The sequence below is a fragment of the Canis aureus genome, chromosome 6 (assembly GCF_053574225.1).
Source record: "Canis aureus isolate CA01 chromosome 6, VMU_Caureus_v.1.0, whole genome shotgun sequence".
Lineage (NCBI taxonomy): Eukaryota > Metazoa > Chordata > Mammalia > Carnivora > Canidae > Canis > Canis aureus.
In genome coordinates, this window is record NC_135616.1 from 32,348,587 (window position 1) to 32,365,449 (window position 16,863).

A 16,863-nucleotide genomic window follows, 5' to 3' on the forward strand; every position below is an offset into this window, starting at 1 on the left:
CCCCATTCAGACTTCTTCTCTTTTTCTTTTCCCCCAGATATACTGAACCTTAGTTTGTACTAAGTTTAAAGTTGTATCAATGATTGTAGCTTATGCACTCACAGAGCACACATTACTGTGTTACAGAGCTGCGTTTTGCAAGCTGTGGAGTCAGAATACCTGAGTGAAAATCTCTGCTCTCCCACTTACTAGCTGTGTAAGCTTGTGGAAGGTGCATATTCTCTGTGTGGCCCCAGTTTCTCATCTTAAAAATGGGGATATAATAATAGTAACTAATCTTTGAGGGCTGTTGGAAGATTAAATGAGTTAATAATATACATAAAGCATTTAGGATAGTGCTCAGTAAGGATTAGAGACTACTGCTGTTCATGAAAAAATAAAGTGAAAGATGGGGCATGTTAGTGAACTCAAATATTTTATGGTATGTTTTATTGGCCGCTTTTCACCTCTTTAGTAGTTATAACAACAACAACAAAAGTATGGTACTTGAATTAAAAGCTGTTAACAATAGTAACAAGAACTCCCATCTCTGTAGCAGACACTGCAAGGTGGTCCACAGACTTAACTCATTTTAATAGTCCTCTGAAGTACGTGTTCCTATCCCTAATTTAGAGATGGACTGAACAAGAAGTTAATTGTCCAGAGGCTTTTATCCTGCAAATGGTAGAGTTGACTTCAAAGCCCAAAGCCCATGTTGTTTTTCCTTTGCCATTTTGCTTTTCATGAAGTCTTAAAAGTTGAGATGAATAGGAACCTTTGGGTGAGAAACCCAGTCATTAAACAGTTATTTTGTGAAGGTCATGAGATTTGTTAATGACAGATGAGGTCTAGAGTTCAGATTTCCTGAATTAGTCCAATTATTGCAATTTTCACATGAACTCAAGATTGTATTTCTAAATTTTTCATTGTGATTATGATACTGGTGTTCTTTATCTTCTGTGTTTCATTTGAAGAAGAACTCAAAAATGGGAAAAATATTTTTTTTTCTTGTCCTGGCTGCTTTATATTTTTCTATTTTTAAGAGAAGAGACAGGACCCTCTTACTTTGTCTCCCACCATATATTAAAGGCCTTCAGTCTCCAGTCATGTTTATTTATATACCTGCCTCCTCCCTTAGTTCACTTAAAATCTTTTAATAGAAGTCTATTAAGATTTTATGACAAGATATAAAATGTAATCCAGTATTTCCCAAATTATGGTCTGCTGGTTACTAATTTATATGATTTTAAAAAGATAAAAAAGAGATGGGATGGTCTTGTGTTCAGATATGTTTGGGAAATGCTCGTTTAAATTAAAATACACTTAAAAAAAAAACTATAGTATTTATCAAAAACCTTTAATATATCAGCTTGCACAAAAATCTCCCAAGAGGCTGTTATCCATATTTTTTTTACTGTAGGCTTTTCTCAGGACATACTATGACTCTAGTGTTGCACAGAACATGATTTAGAAATGGTGCTTTAACCAGACAAAACTGTGCTTAAAAAAAAAAAAAACTGTGCTAAAAAAGTCTAAGAGAAGGTGAAGTATTTTCTCTTACAGAATTTTTACATGTCAGTGATATCTCCTGTTATTTTTTCAGCTCCCAAATTATAAACAGCCCTCTTCCTCCAGTGTCTTCCCCTCCTCCTGCATCTAAAACAAAAGACAGTTCAGATGGTGAAAATCTAGAGGTAGGTACAAAGCTTTTCAAGTTTCCTACGGGAGCTATCTTTCCAGATAAATATTTTATGTTGGTCTTTAAAGCATTGATTTTGATTAATAAACTAAATATTACAACTTTATTAAATAACTTGTTTTATGATGCATGTTTATGACTTTTCCTCTCAGCAAAAAAGTGCCAGAAAATCTTCAATTCAAGGCATTTTTATTGGTGCTTTGGGCATATAAATGGATTAATATGCAATATGAAAATAAACTGAGCTTAAATATTTTATTAAGGAAACTCAAAATATTTATTGTGAACATATTTGTGAACATTACTGTAATTGTTGGTATTGTGATTACATTGTAGAAATGTATGACTTTGATACTTATATACTAAGTAGCTGTTCTTTTACAGAAAAATTAAGTGAAATCTTCCTAAATAAATAGACTGATTTTTGAGGTAAAATAGGCCAAAAAGCCTACGACTACTCTGAAAGTACATTTGGAAGTATATTTGCAGAAGTTGATGTAGTGTGTTGTTGAATTTCTCCCTAAGACTTCTAATTTGAGAACATTTCGCATCTCTGATGTTGAAAACAAATAATATGGACTTTGATACTAGGAAGTTTACTTGATTTTTTTTTAACATATGTATATATTGCCTTTAGTCGAATTTTAGTAGTAGTGTTGAAGACTGAATGACTCCTGTTTTTATTACTAACTGTTAACCAGAGTTTGATATCTGCCTACCTCTTGATACAAGAGAAAATATTGAAAAAAAAAAAAAGAATTTTAAATTACAGGATCATAGAATCCTTAAGGGAGCCCTTTAAGAAACCATTTAGCACCAGTTTAATTGTTTTGCTTTTTCAAATCTAAGATACAGATATATTGGTTCAGTAATTCATTCTTTCACACATATTTTTTGAGCTCTTAATCACATACCAGAAATATTCAAGGTGCTGGGGATGATGAGGTCAAAATCTTTGTCTTCATGGAGCTTATATTGTAGTGTTTGTACTGATGGTAGTCAATAATATTTATATACAGTAGAAGAAATAATGATATCTACTTTCTAAGGAGAAAAATAAATCAGAGTAGGATGATAGAGGAGGTATTGGGGTGAGGTTAGACAGTTGCAATTTTGAAAAGTGGTCAGGGAGTGCCTCCCTGGGAAAGTGACATCTTGTAAAGGTGATACAGTGAGGGAGTAACCATGCAAGTGGTCTGGGGAGAGTATTTATCAGGCAGAGGGAACAGCAAATATAGGGGCTTGAGGACCAGAGCATAAGTGTAAGAGGAACACCAGAGGATCCTGGCTCTGGGGAGTGAGCAGAAGGGAGCACAGTAAAAGAAGGAGTCAGAAAAAGAGCAGGAATCAAGCAGGCCATGTTATCAAATAACTTTTACTTGGAAGCTATTGAAAATAATCTGCATTAGACTTGTTGGTGGCTTGAACTAGGGTAGTTTACATTGAAGATTGTGTGAAGTGATTGGATTCTGAATATTATATTCAGAATAGTTTTACACATTATGACTCAGAACTTTTAGACTAAAAATAAAAATAGTTTATATATATTTCTCATATTTCTCTTGTAACTGTTAGACCTACCTGTTATTACTCAATGATTAAACCCATTTTTTTCTCAGCTGAATAGTTTGTAAAGGGTTTAGCTTATTCAAGCTATCCCAGAAAGCACTGGGACTCCTTTTGAGTACTTTCTCCCTCTTGTTCCCTCCAGCAGAGTAATAATACTATACAAGCAGTCATCACCTTTAAGAGACTCGTAAACAATTCAGTGTTTAGAGATGTCAGGTGGTATCCAGCCAAACTGAAATTCATTGCTTATCACTGCACATACCAACATCCTTGTTTCCTCTCTGACACCTGAGGAATCTCTTGCTTTCTTCCCCTTTCCTTTACCTGTTCTTGGAGTTTTAGGAGAGCACTATGTATGTGTGGCCAAATGTTAGAAAATAGACACTTACTCTCATTGTTGAAATATGGTAATTTTCCATTAATTCTCTGGATTCTTGAAGAGAAGATATATTCCCCAATCGTTGGGAATACCATTACATGAATGTCACTAGAACAAGCTCATTCATTGTGTTAATGAACCCTTTCCTGATATTTTCCTGTGCTTGATATCTTAAGATTTAGGGTAAAATCCTCCCCCCCCCCATTATGCATAATGGTGTAATTGTCAGTTTCTCCTTCTTTTTCTGTTGATGTTTGCTTTAAATATTTTGAAACTATTTTATTAGGTGTATTCAAGTAAATTGAATCTTTTATCACTGTTATTACTACTACATTATGTTGAGTGATATATTTTGCTTTAAAGTCTGTTTTGTCTGATTGAAATAGTACTTTGTCTTGGTTAGTATTCACTGGTATACTTTTGAGTCCTTTTCATTTCAGTATTTCTGGGGCCTTATATTTAGGTTTATCTCTGGAAAATATCCTATAGCTAGATTTCATTTGTTAATCCAGTTTAACACTATTGTCTTTTAACTAGAACTTTTCCTCCATCTTTATTGTGATTAGAGCTATATTTTGATTTATTTCATCATCTTAAGTGGTGATACTTTCTATCCTTATATATTTTTCCCTTACCTATATTTGGCTGGATCCTCTTCCTATCATTTGTCTCTGTCCTCAGCTTGGAGGTTATATTGTCTCTCATTTCTTTTGCTGGCTAGATATTTTAACATCCATCCTTTAAGTTTGGCATAAAAAGTATTATCCTTCTCCAAAACAGTATGCCTCTTTACTTGTATGTCACTTTTATCCAGTGATGTAGTTCTTTCTTATTTAACTCCCTAATTAGATAATACTATCATTGTATACAATCAGTAACTATTTAGATATATTTACGATTTCTTCTTATATCTCTGAACTTCAATATGAAATCACTTTTTTTCCTAAAGCACATTTTTTTCTTGTAGTTTAAAAAATTTTTTTAATTACCTAAATTGAGTTTAAAAATTTATAGTACAGGTTTCTTGTTTCAGATGTTTTTATTTATTTATTTTTTTGTTTTAAGATTTTATTTATTAGAGAAAGAGCATGAGCCAGGGGGAAGGACAAAGGTAGAGGAAGAAACAGACTCCTTGCTGAGTGGGGAGCCCAATGGTGAGGTTCTATCCCAGGACCCTGAGATCATGACCTGAGCTAAATAAAGGCAGATGCTCAACCGACTGAGCCACCCAGGCACTCCTCACAAATGTTTTTAAATTTAATTCTTTCCAATCAATCTATGCTCTGTCAATAGTATTTTAATGAAAAAAAAAAGTATACTGTCAAATGAAATCTGTGTTTTCTATTTATATATATATATATAAAATTGTGTGTGTGTTTATTTTTATATATATGTGTGTATATAAAATTATATAAAAATGTAATATCCTTCTCCTCAAGTCAAAGATAAACTTTAGGCTTAGATTCTACCTATTAAATTCATGGATTTGGTATTATGACTTTCTGATTGAGGTGTTTCCCTACTGGGCTTTTAAATGTTGCACATTTAAAATCTAGTGCTAAGGTTTTAGCTCTAAAATTAGAGATAAGGTTCTTGCCACCTCTGAAAGCACTGGCATATCTGCTTTGTGATAATAACCTTTTATTACTTTAGCTTACTTTCCAAAATACCCCTACCACATAGAAACTTCTAATCCATTGATCTGTACTTCTTTATTTGTTCATCAGCCTCCTTCAATATTTGCTTTCCTCTGAATATATCTTTTATCCCATGGCTCAGCATTTTAATCATTCTTTTATTAGTACTTTCAGTTCCCTTGGTAAAATCTCAACCCTTGATAAGCCTAATTAATTACCTAATTGCTCTAAGCCTTAATATTGCTGAAGAAACACATGGCCTAGCATGTTGGCATCCCTGTAAATTCATGATCACAGACATCAGATGGACACTCAACATCTGCCATCTTACATTTTTCTGGGTGGGTTGTTTTCCCTGCTCTGCAGTGCCTATTTCATACTTTCTCTACTTTCTTCTTCGTGCTCTGCCTCACACTTAATGGAAAAAAATAGAAGTCTCTGGGTAAGAATGGTCTCAATTTCCCATCACCAGATTTACAGAGGTAATCCTTTTTCATGCTTTCCTTGTTTTCCTACACAGACAAAATACAGCTCCATTCAAAGATATGCTCTCTTCTTTTCCTGGTAGAAATATTCAAATATGTCAGTATCTCCCATCTAAAAAATTCAGAAACGATTATAGGGGAAAGGAGAGAAAATAAGTGGGAAATATCAGAAAGGGTGACAGAACATGAGAGACTCCTAACTCTGGGGAAAAAAAAACAAGAGGTAGTGGAAGGGGAGGTAGGCGGGAGGATGGGGTGACTGGGTGATGGGCACTGAGGGGGGCACTTGACGGGATGAGCCCTGGGTGTATACTATATGTTGGCAAATTGAACTCCCATAATAAAATCTACAAAAAATAAAAAAATAAAAAATTCAGAAATGAAACAAAACAAAAACTCTTCCTTGCCACCGTCCTTTGAAACCACACCTTATTTTCTTATTTCCCTTTAAATAAGATCAAGCTTCTAAAAGTATTAAAGGGAGTTTCCCTTCTAAAAGGAGTTTTTTGTAAATATTGACTCTTCTTCCTTTTTTCTTTCTCCCCAGTTTTTAATCCACATCATTCTGGCCTTTGCTTCCCATTGTTAATTCAAAACTTCCTTTGCTAAAGTAGTAAATAACTTGAATGTTTGTGATTATGTATACTTCTCAGTTCCTATTTGCAGTATTCAGCAAAGTAAATGGCTCCCTTTTTTCGTTGTTTTTAAGATTTTATTTATTTGTTCATGAGAGACACAGAGAGAGAGGCAGAGACACAGGCAGAGGCAGAAGTAGGCTCCTGGCAGGGAGTGTGATGCAGGACGCATCCCAAGGCCCAGGGATCACGACCTGAGCCAAAGGCAGACGCTCAACCATCGAGCCACCCTGGTGCCCCAAATAGCTCCCTTCTTGAAGGATTCTTCTCAGGGTTTAAATGATACTGTACAGCCCATGTTTTCCCCCCACCTCTCTGACTGTTCCTTCTTAGTTTCCTTTGTCAGCACTTTCTCTGCTGCCTGACATCTTAATGTTCCTCAAGGTTCTCTTCTATTCTCAATTTATACTCTTGCCCCAGGCTGTACTGATAAACTCAAATTTATATGTCTTGCACATTTCTCTCATCTGAGTTTTAAATTCATATATCCCAAACCCTACTTGATCTCCATTGTATATCTGACAGGCATTTCAAGTTAATATTTCAAAGTACAACTCTCTCTCCTGAATACAACACTTCAGCCTGTTGTTCCTCAGTTGGAATTTCCATCTGTGATGTAGCCAATCAACTCATTTGCTAAATCCATAAATTTGGGAGTTAATGTCAATTCCTTTCTTTCCTTCCTCCTCCTTTTCCATCAGCAAGTCTTATTAATTATACTTACCAAATGCTTTAAAAATCTATTTCTTTCCATCTCTGCTCCCACAGTTCACTCTTGTAGACTCCTATAATAACATCCTAACTGATCTCAGGCTTCTACTTCTCAGAGCAGCTGGAGTCATTTTCATATAATGGAAATCAGATCATCTCACCTTCCTGCTTAAGATCTTTTGTTCAATATCCACTGCTTTGCAAACAAAATCTATACTTAATAGTGTGACCTTAAAGGTCTTGCACAATTGGGCTTTGCCTATCTTTTCAGCTTCCTTTACTTTCATGTTCACCGTATTTTAGCTACACTGGGCCTTTTTAAAATTTCTTGAACAGTCAAGTTGAGGGCCTCTGTCCATAGTGTCATTTTGGTCTCGCCTAGTATCACATCCCTGTCGCTGCCTTTTGTGACCTCCCGATCTAAATTATTTCTGAGTTTCTTTGATGTCTCTCTTCTCCACTAAATGTTAAACTTCAGTAGGACAAGTAACTCTGTGAACCATGGTGTCATTAGCCTCTCATATATTGCCTGATTTAGAATAAATATTGGATGGAAGGATGGAGGAATAGATGGATATGTAAAAATCTGATCTGTGACAGAGATATATAGATGAAAACTGATAGACAAATGTAGACTCTCTTCTTTTCCCCTTGTTAATAGCAGATGGTAATAAATTTACATTTCTTTTAATTCTTTCAGCAAGATCTCTGCACCTTCTTGATATCAAGAGCCTGCAAAAACTCAACACTGGCTAATTATTTATATTGGTATGTGAAATAGCTTTCTTTTTATTTTCTGATTACAAGTTAGGACTATTTTTTTCCCCACACTGTAAATGTAAAGGCAGTTTGAAATAAGATATGAGAAGTCATCAAAAGCCTAAATATAGTATTTATGTTTCCTGGCTGTATTTCTTTACAACTGTGTTCAAGGAAGTACTTATTAGCACTACTGTTTCTCTTCCTTTCACTGACTTTTCAGGACGTAAGATAAAACGGGGTAAGGTAGTAGGTTTTGCAGTTTGATATTTATTTGCTTTTTATGCTATTTTAAGTAGTGTAAGTATGGTCCCTCACAGTCCTTCAGGAGTGTGTATTTTCACATTATAACCACGGCATTGGTAATCACGCAAAAACAGGAAGCTGGAATTTGAAGGTACCTCTCTTGTGGATGAGGAAACTGGGGCAGAAGCAAGATGTAGGTGAACTTGGTGGAACCTTATTAGTTAGAGGGTTTTTTTCTAACCTCAGAGGGTTTTTGTTTGTTTGTTTGTTTTTTTAATAGGGATTTTTTTAATTTTTTATTTCTTAAGAGGCCAGTCAGGGAGAAATTCATCAAGAAAACATGTTTCATGGGATATCTCACGTTGGTCTCTACGTAAGGTCCCCCCTTCCCTGGGGTCCCTTGCCCTCCACATGAGGGCTCAGCACAGTCCACCCAACAAGGGCGAGCCACACAGAGGGAGACAAAGTCTGCATGCCTCCCCTTGTGAAGCCACACCCCATAGAAGGTGAACGTGGTGATAGCTCTCTGCAGGCTGGAGGCAGAGCTGCAACTAATTCTTGGGGGTCTACATGCATTTAGAGCTCTGTTCTTCAGGAGACACTAAGATCAGCAGAGACCTTACGGAGGGTCTCCAAATGCAGGTGAGGGACCTCTAGGCTTATTTAGCACTTTGGTATTTACAGAGTGCTTTCAGTGACCTTTTCTCACTCTTCCCCAAGAAGTTAAATGGGGCAAGTAGAAGTGTATCTATGAGAAAGGTTTCCTGAATGAGGTGAAGGAAAGAGCAACTAAGGCCATGGAAGAACTAACTGACTTCCTGGGACACAAGTAATATAAAGCCTGGCTCCCTTTATCTGTCACAGAATAATAAAGTATAGAGGACAACTAACTTAAGCCACAATGAGCAATATTTTGGTTCAATAAAAGAAAGCACTAAGATGAAACACAAGACAAGAGAGCCTTAGCAAACAAAAGGCCGAGCCAGCTGGGCAACCACTACCTGAAATCTCTGTACATTTAGAAACATTTTTAAACTTATTGACATACTTGATAATATTTAACTGTGGAAATTATTTCTGATCTAAAATACTGCTTGATTAATTGGGTTTATTACTTAAACAGTAGAAGTGAAGAGATACCATTTTGAAAGCTCATTATTTTTGAAGGATAAGGCATTTTGCTTTCCATGAAGAAAGTAAACAAAATACTGTCTTGTTCTAGACTGAGTTTGGAAAACTGTCCTGTAGTTCAAATTAAGCCTGAATTTTATTCTCCTACTCTCCAAACATAACCTTATTCTGGATACTGCCCTTGTAGCCAAGAAATATGCAACTAAATCAGAAGGCTCTTTCAAAACCAAAAGAGCTGTCCATTATGTACATATACAGTAAATAATTGTTTAGTCTCAACCTTTATGGTCCCCTTTAATCGTAATTAAATCTGTCATTTTTCCCCCTGCCCCTTTAGAACCTGTAATTTTTTTTTCCTTTTGGTCCTAATAATGGAAAGAAAAATAACCTCTTTTAGCAGTTTAATATAATATTCATAAAACTACATTTCTCTCACAGTAAATTTCAGTATGTCCTTGAAAAATACCTACAGAATGTTTTGGCTAGTTGTTTATCACCATTTTTACTTTAAAAAGTTTACTTGGCAATTCTCATAATACCAATAGCTATTATTTCCTTTTTAATGTAATCTCTTGCTTCCTAATGTTCTCCATTTTCCAATCTGAATTCTTAAGTGTATGTCTGTTCACTGGTGTTACGGAAAATTTCCTCATGAACATCTAAGTAAATATTTAAAAGGAAATTAAAAAAAACATAGCACTCAGAAATTTGCCAACTTTTTGGGTAAGTACTTATAAGCTGCTTGAGTATTTTAAAATTAAGATTTTATATTTTTTTAAATCATTTACTGAGAATTCTTTTATAGATATTTTTATTGCAATATTCATGAAAAGTTTTCTCTGGCTAAGAATTTATAGTCTAGAGTCGTCACTATTATAAGAGCTATGTGTGCATATATTGATTTTGTGGTGTTTTAAAATTACTCTTCAGATTTGACTATAGACCAGATTTCATTGTAGAATCTGAAATTAGTTGTGATAGAACCTTTGATCTCTTATTTCAAGTAGGAAGAGTTTTCAGACCATTCTGCAAGCATCTAAGCAGTAGGAAACCTATTAGATGAGCAATTTCCAGCAAGGCAACAGTTTCCATTCAGAAAGAATGCTTTGTTTTCTCCATAGACAATAAACAAATGCAACTCCAACTCCCAGTCTTATAAGCATTCCATCAAACTTAGATTTGATTTGTGTTTTCTTGCTATATCTCTGATTCATTGAAGCAATAGCATGTGCTATGTCTGCTCCTTCTCTGAGGAGTAGTTGTTTTTCCTGTATTTACAGTCTGCATATTACGTATTCAGAGATACTCATGGGGAGAAAAAAGCTGTTGATGTAGGCTTCTGGCATTGGTAGGCACTGCTTTTGTGATTGTTGGGTGAAAATATGGAAATAATTTCAGTAATTGGTTTAAAATGATCATTCTCTTCCTTGAACATGGACAGGGTAGTATAAAAATATTAATCAAGTATAACAATTTAAAGGCCTCTCACTCTAAGCATACTCTTATTGTAGCAAATATATTAAGATAAAAATTTTAATTGATTGTGCTATTTCCTTTCAAACCTTTTGAATTTCCTTTTTCATTTGTCCCTTTCCAGCGATTTAAATGGAATTCCTGGTATAGCTGAATCCTTAGGGGCTTATCGTTGTGCAGACAATCCTTTTAAAATGAATAGTGTCAACCTTTTAAGCCACAGAGGGGAGTTATAGTCTCCAATCTGTAAAGTGCTGGGCATCAAGATCTATAAATCGTTCTGTTTTTTTATTTTTATAGCTAATGTTGAAATTGAAAGTAAACTTTGGATGCTTTGACATGTTTTTCTATAACTTTTAAGACCTTACAAGGTAATAAAGGTTATTTACCCTACAAAATGAAATTGCCAGGAAGTAGGTAACCCACTGATGTCATCTTACAATGGGTACCTGGACAGTTTTGTCTGCATTTCTACTTGAAGATGATAGGTTTCGAGGGAATACCTTAGAGTGCTTTGTACAATCTACTTACCGCTGTGAACTGAGAATTCAGAAATGATTCAGATCTAGATCTTTTAGTCTTGATCTGAATTTGCCCTTCATATTTGGAGATGATGCTGTCATTTTTGTTTTAGACTTGTCTTTTTGCAACAGAACTTTGGCTTGGAAGAGTTTTTGACCTTTATCATGAGCATCAGTGTGGACGCTCAGTTATAGAAAATAGCTGTGACCATGGAGTTTACTTGGTGGTCAGGGAGACCTGAACAAAATGATGGAGCCTATATGTTCTGGTCATCTGTATTACGGTATTACTCATTTGGAAATGAATTTCTGTGTAAAGACCCAGAAAAAGACAATTATATACTAAGGTAATGGAGATAGTCAAGGAATTTAAAGGGTGGAAAGGTCTGGATAGGATTTGAATAGGATTGTATATTATCAATGTTATAGTTTAGAATCACTATTTAACATTTCTATGTGATATCCTGAAATGACCAAACATTCTGGAATACTGCAAATAGGAAATAAGAGTTTATCTTAAACTGTTCTTAGCTTATTTGTCTAGAATAGAGCTACCCAGTGAAGCTTTCTACAGTGATGGAAACTATCCATAATACTGCACATATGGCTGTTGAGCACCTGAAATATAGAGTATGTGACTGAAAATTGAATTTTTAATTTTATTTTAAATAGTTGTATGTATCTTGTAACTCTAAAAGGCTTTCTTGCTTGCTTGCTTTTAGAGAGAGAGGGCAGGGAGAGAAATGAGAATCTTAAGCAGGCTCCATGCCCAGTGTGGAGCCTAATACAGGGCTTGATTTCACAACCCTGAGATTATGACCTGAGCTGAAATCAAGAGCTGGGTGCTTAACCAGCTGAGCCACCCAGGTGTCCCTCTAGAAGTCTTTCTTGATTCAAGATTCAAGAATACCTTGAATTTTGGTCTAGAATTCCTGTTGGGAACATGATATGATGGAAATACCGTCATGGTTCAGTTCTTCATTCCACTTTTCTGAGAATTCTAGGTTATATAGCTCTAAGACTTTAGAACAGCTGCTATTATCATGATAAACCATTGCACTAGGAAGTCAGGAGAGGAAGGCTTTTACTTTTTTAGAGCCCTTAAAATATTTCTGTGTATAAGACTATTATAAATATGTTAGGAGCTACTGAAAAGTTTTAAGATGTGGCCTATAGCATCAAATTCTTAATAATCAATAAAGGGAACTAAGAGTTAAATATGTGAAACAGTTGTAACAGCACAAGTTCCAGAGGCCAGGCCTATTCTAGGAAGTCAAGGAGGAGGGACTTGTCAGGGTCTATGAAGGCTTCCTGAAAGAGATACAATGTCTTCTTTACTTGAAGGGTGAGTAGCATATGGAAAGATGGAGATGGGAAGTATTTCTGGACATTATTGCAGCATGAGCAAAAGTACCAAGTGGGTGCATATAGGAGGAATGATTAGGGGACTGACTTGACTGCAATGTGCATTCATAAATTGGGGATAGTGGACATTTGAACCAGATGGTGGGGCCACCAGATCTATGTTAAACTGGTAGATAAGAGGGAACCATTGATTTTTTGTTAGTAGAGGTAGCACATTATGAAGACAGTTTAAAGAAGAAAAATTTAGGATGATTGTATTGAGCAATAATGGGTTTCTTTTCAGAGTTGGAGAAGCCAGGTAATAGGTATCTGCTGGTTGATTCTAGGTGGGGCTAGCTAGAAGCATGGTTAAGAGGCATTTTATAGGGAAAAAAAAATTAAGTCTAGTGACTAATTGAGTATAGATGTTTGAGGCAGAGAAATGGGAGCTAGGTTTGGCTCTATGTGCATGGATCACAAATTAAGGTGCCAATAATGATTTTTTTCCGAAGATTTTATTTATTTATTCATGAGAGACTCACAGAGAGAGGCAGAGACACAGGCAGAGGGAGAAGCAGGCTCTAGGCATGGAACCTGATGTGGGACTCGATCCCTGGACTCCAAGATCACACCCTGGGCTGAAGGCAGGCGCTAAACCGCTGAGCCACCCAGGGATCCCCGCCAATGATGATTTTATGTAGCACTTATGTTCTCTGCTCTGGCTACTGCTCACTTCTATTTTCTTGTATTCAAGCGATTCAAACACTTTATGTTTCCTGCCTAATTTTTGAGAAAACCCAGCTACAATGGAATTTTTAGCCCAAATGACTGGAATATTGGTAGATTCAATAAAAATAGAAAAGTAACTCATTTAGTGTGATAGATTCAGTTTTACATATGTTTGTTAAAAATGACAGTGTCTTAAAAAGGAATGTGCTGCTTAAAAATTAGGGTGGATGAATGTAAAAGGACATTTAAAGAAATGCAAAATCAGAGTTTTGGGTTCATATTGGAGAATTATCAGCATTGAGATAATTGTTAGATTTGTGAGATTTGAGTCATTCATTCATTCAGCAATAACCTATTGAGTTTTTTGAGCCAGGCCTGGAAGTGCGGAGGGTATAGTGTAATCAAGACAGATAAGCTTTCTGCTCTCAGGAAGTTCACCTTCTGTTGGCAAACTATACTTTTTCCCAGAAATAATATAAAAGAAAATAAGTGGCTGTGACTTGAGATTGAAAAAACACTATCAGATTAGAAAGTTGAAAAGTTTTATATGATTTTTAAAGATAAAAGTGTGAGAGTATAAGCTTAGTATGACAGAAAGGGTTCTGCCCCAGGAGCCCAAAGTCCTGGGCTCTGATTTCAGGTCTGCAATCAAATAGTAATGGCATTTGTAAGACATAACTCCTCTTAAGTTTGACTATTGATGAAACAAGCAAGTTGGTCAGAATAGATCTGTGTTTTTCAAACTACATGTCATGACTCCCTGAAATCAGTCTAAAGGCTCACAATCTAGTATTTGTTATTCAAAGAAAAATGAAATAGAACAGAATAGCAAATATTAACATAGAATATTGCTTTGTGAAACCTTTTCGTTTTGAGGTACCTATGTGCACACATGCGGCTGCAGTGTCCTGAATTGTGATATAAAATGTGTGTCTAGTATGGCTTGTTCCCATCAACAGTCACAAAACATTGGCCTCTGTGATCTAATCTAGATCATTGGTTATAAGATTTGGTAATTGTATAAGCAGTTTGGGTTTATTTAAAATTTCTTTAATCCTCTAAAACCACAATTTTATGATAAACGGAAGATTATATGTGGACTTTTGAGAAATGAGAAGATTGGGTGGGAAAAATAAATAGAAAATTGTATTCATTTTGCAGAGGTATGTTAATGAAAAGTAGCTTCAGAGAAATTTTTGGAATAAGAGAGCCATATTTACTACCAAAAGGATTACATAGGTTATGAAAATATTGTTTGTAAGTTACTTGGTAGATTAGTGAGCTTCGCTGATTTCTGAAGATGGTGATGCTATATGTACCTCAGAAAGGATTAGGAGAAAAATGCTTCTTTTGATGCTAAAATTTATAGAAAATCTAGGATACTATATAAATTAAGGCATTATTATTATTAATTGACTTTTGATAAACAGCTGTGTATGTGCCCTAATTTTCTACTTTTGAAAGAGTGATGAAAAATGTGTTTCATTATTTCTGTTTATTTATTTTTGCAAATACAAACTGTTCAAGTAGAAAGTAGAGATATTTACAAAATGAATCTCATTTCGCCCCTTATGAATGACTTAACATATTTTTAAGGTATGTGATAGTGGAGTGTGAAGATCAAGACACTCAACAAAGAGATCCAAAGACCCATGAGATGTACTTGAATGTAATGAGACGATTCAGCCAAGCATTGTTGAAGGTAACCATTTCATGTGGGGGTTGGCAAAAACACTGGGCATGGGCCATATCTGGCTGGTTGTCTGCTTTGGTATGTCCCATGAGCTAAGAGTAGTTTTTGTTTTTAAATGATTGAAAAAAATAGAAGAATAGTATCTTGTGACAAATGAAAATTATGTGAAAGTCAAATTTCAGTGTTCCTACATCAAATATTTCTGGAACATGGTCATGTTCATTTGTTTTCATATGTTTATGGCCATTTTTGCACTGCAATAGCAGTTGAATAGTTGAAATGGAAACTGTATGGCTAGCAAGACCTAAAGTATTTATTCCTTGGCCCTTTATAGGAAGTTCATTGACTTTATTTAATGTTGCTCTTTTATTTCCCTTTCTTTAATTTTGTTTATCAAGACTAGATACATTTACAGAAATCTGACCATGTTCATATTGCAAGTACTTACTACGTAACTCATATTTTTGCTTCTTAAACAGTTTTTAGAATCTCTGTAAAAACATTTTCTCCTCTTTGGTATTGTGGTTCTTTTTTTTTTTTAATAATAATAAATTTATTTTTTATTGGTGTTCAATTTGCCAACATACAGAATAACACCCAGTGCTCATCCCGTCAAGTGCCCTCCTCAGTGCCCGTCACCCATTCACCCCCACCCCCCACTCTCCTCCCCTTCCACCACCCCTAGTTCGTTTCCCAGAGTTAGGAGTCTTTATGTTCTGTCTCCCTTTCTGATATTTCCCACACATTTCTTCTCCCTTCCCTTATATTCCCTCTCACTATTATTTATATTCCCCAAATGAATGAGAACATATAATGTTTGTCCTTCTCCGATTGACTTATTTCACTCAGCATAATACCCTCCAGTTCCATCCACGTTGAAGCAAATGGTGGGTATTTGTCGTTTCTAATGGCTGAGTAATATTCCATTGTATACATAAACCACATCTTCTTTATCCACTCATCTTTCCATGGACACCGAGGCTCCTTCCACAATTTGGCTATTGTGGACATTGCTGCTAGAAACATCAGGGTGCAGGTGTCCCAGCGTTTCACTGCATCTGTATCTTTGGGGTAAATCCCCAGCAGTGCAATTGCTGGGTCGTAGAGCAGGTCTATTTTTAACTCTTTGAGGAACCTCCACACAGTTTTCCAGAATGGCTGCACCAGTTCACATTCCCACCAACAGTGTAAGAGGGTTCCCTTTTCTCCGCATCCTCTCCAACATTTGTGGTTTCCTGCCTTGTTAATTTGCCCCATTCTCACTGGTGTGAGGTGGTATCTCATTGTGGTTTTGATTTGTATTTCCCTGATGGCAAGTGATGCAGAGCATTTTCTCATGAGCGTGATGGCCATGTCTGTCTTCCTCTGTGAGATTTCTGTTCATGTCTTTTGCCCATTTCATGATTGGATTGTTTGTTTCTTTGGTGTTGAGTTTAATAAGTTCTTTATAGATCTTGGAAACTAGCCCTTTATCTGATACGTCATTTGCAAATATCTTCTCCCATTCTGTAGGTTGTTGTTTAGTTTTGTTGACTGTATCCTTTGCTGTATTGTGGTTCTTAAAGTGCTATGGCACAGTTCAGCCAGCAGAGGGTGTGTGGGGCAGTGAGGACCCTTACAGCATCCATCTGTGATTTGCTACAGAAATAGTTAATTTCATAGCATCTTTTATCTGCAGTTTCATGTTTTATGTTCTTACAAATTTGAATCTCGTCTTACTGAGCTCTTGGAGACTAAACTTTTTTATAGTTCTCAGAGCTCAGAGCTTCTCTCCTTTAACTTATTGGCAGATAAAGTAGTTGGTCTTCTCTGCTAACCTTAGTTCTGTCACTTAAAGCTTTTGTCATCCTGTGAAGAAATTTCACTTTCTCCG

At 35.7% G+C, this 16,863-nt stretch overlaps 1 protein-coding gene across 3 annotated transcripts in view; it reads left to right on the forward strand.

Moving 5' to 3' along the window:
- The window catches only part of PIK3C3 (phosphatidylinositol 3-kinase catalytic subunit type 3), a 136,981-nt gene that overhangs the window by 63,209 nt on the left and 56,909 nt on the right, over positions 1 to 16,863 (forward strand). For all 3 annotated transcript variants that reach the window (XM_077900602.1, XM_077900600.1, XM_077900599.1), the window contains exons 12-14: positions 1,583 to 1,673; positions 7,795 to 7,862; positions 14,894 to 14,999. In XM_077900602.1, coding sequence (XP_077756728.1) covers positions 1,583 to 1,673; positions 7,795 to 7,862; positions 14,894 to 14,999 — 265 coding nt within the window. The remainder of the gene's footprint in view (positions 1 to 1,582; positions 1,674 to 7,794; positions 7,863 to 14,893; positions 15,000 to 16,863) is intronic.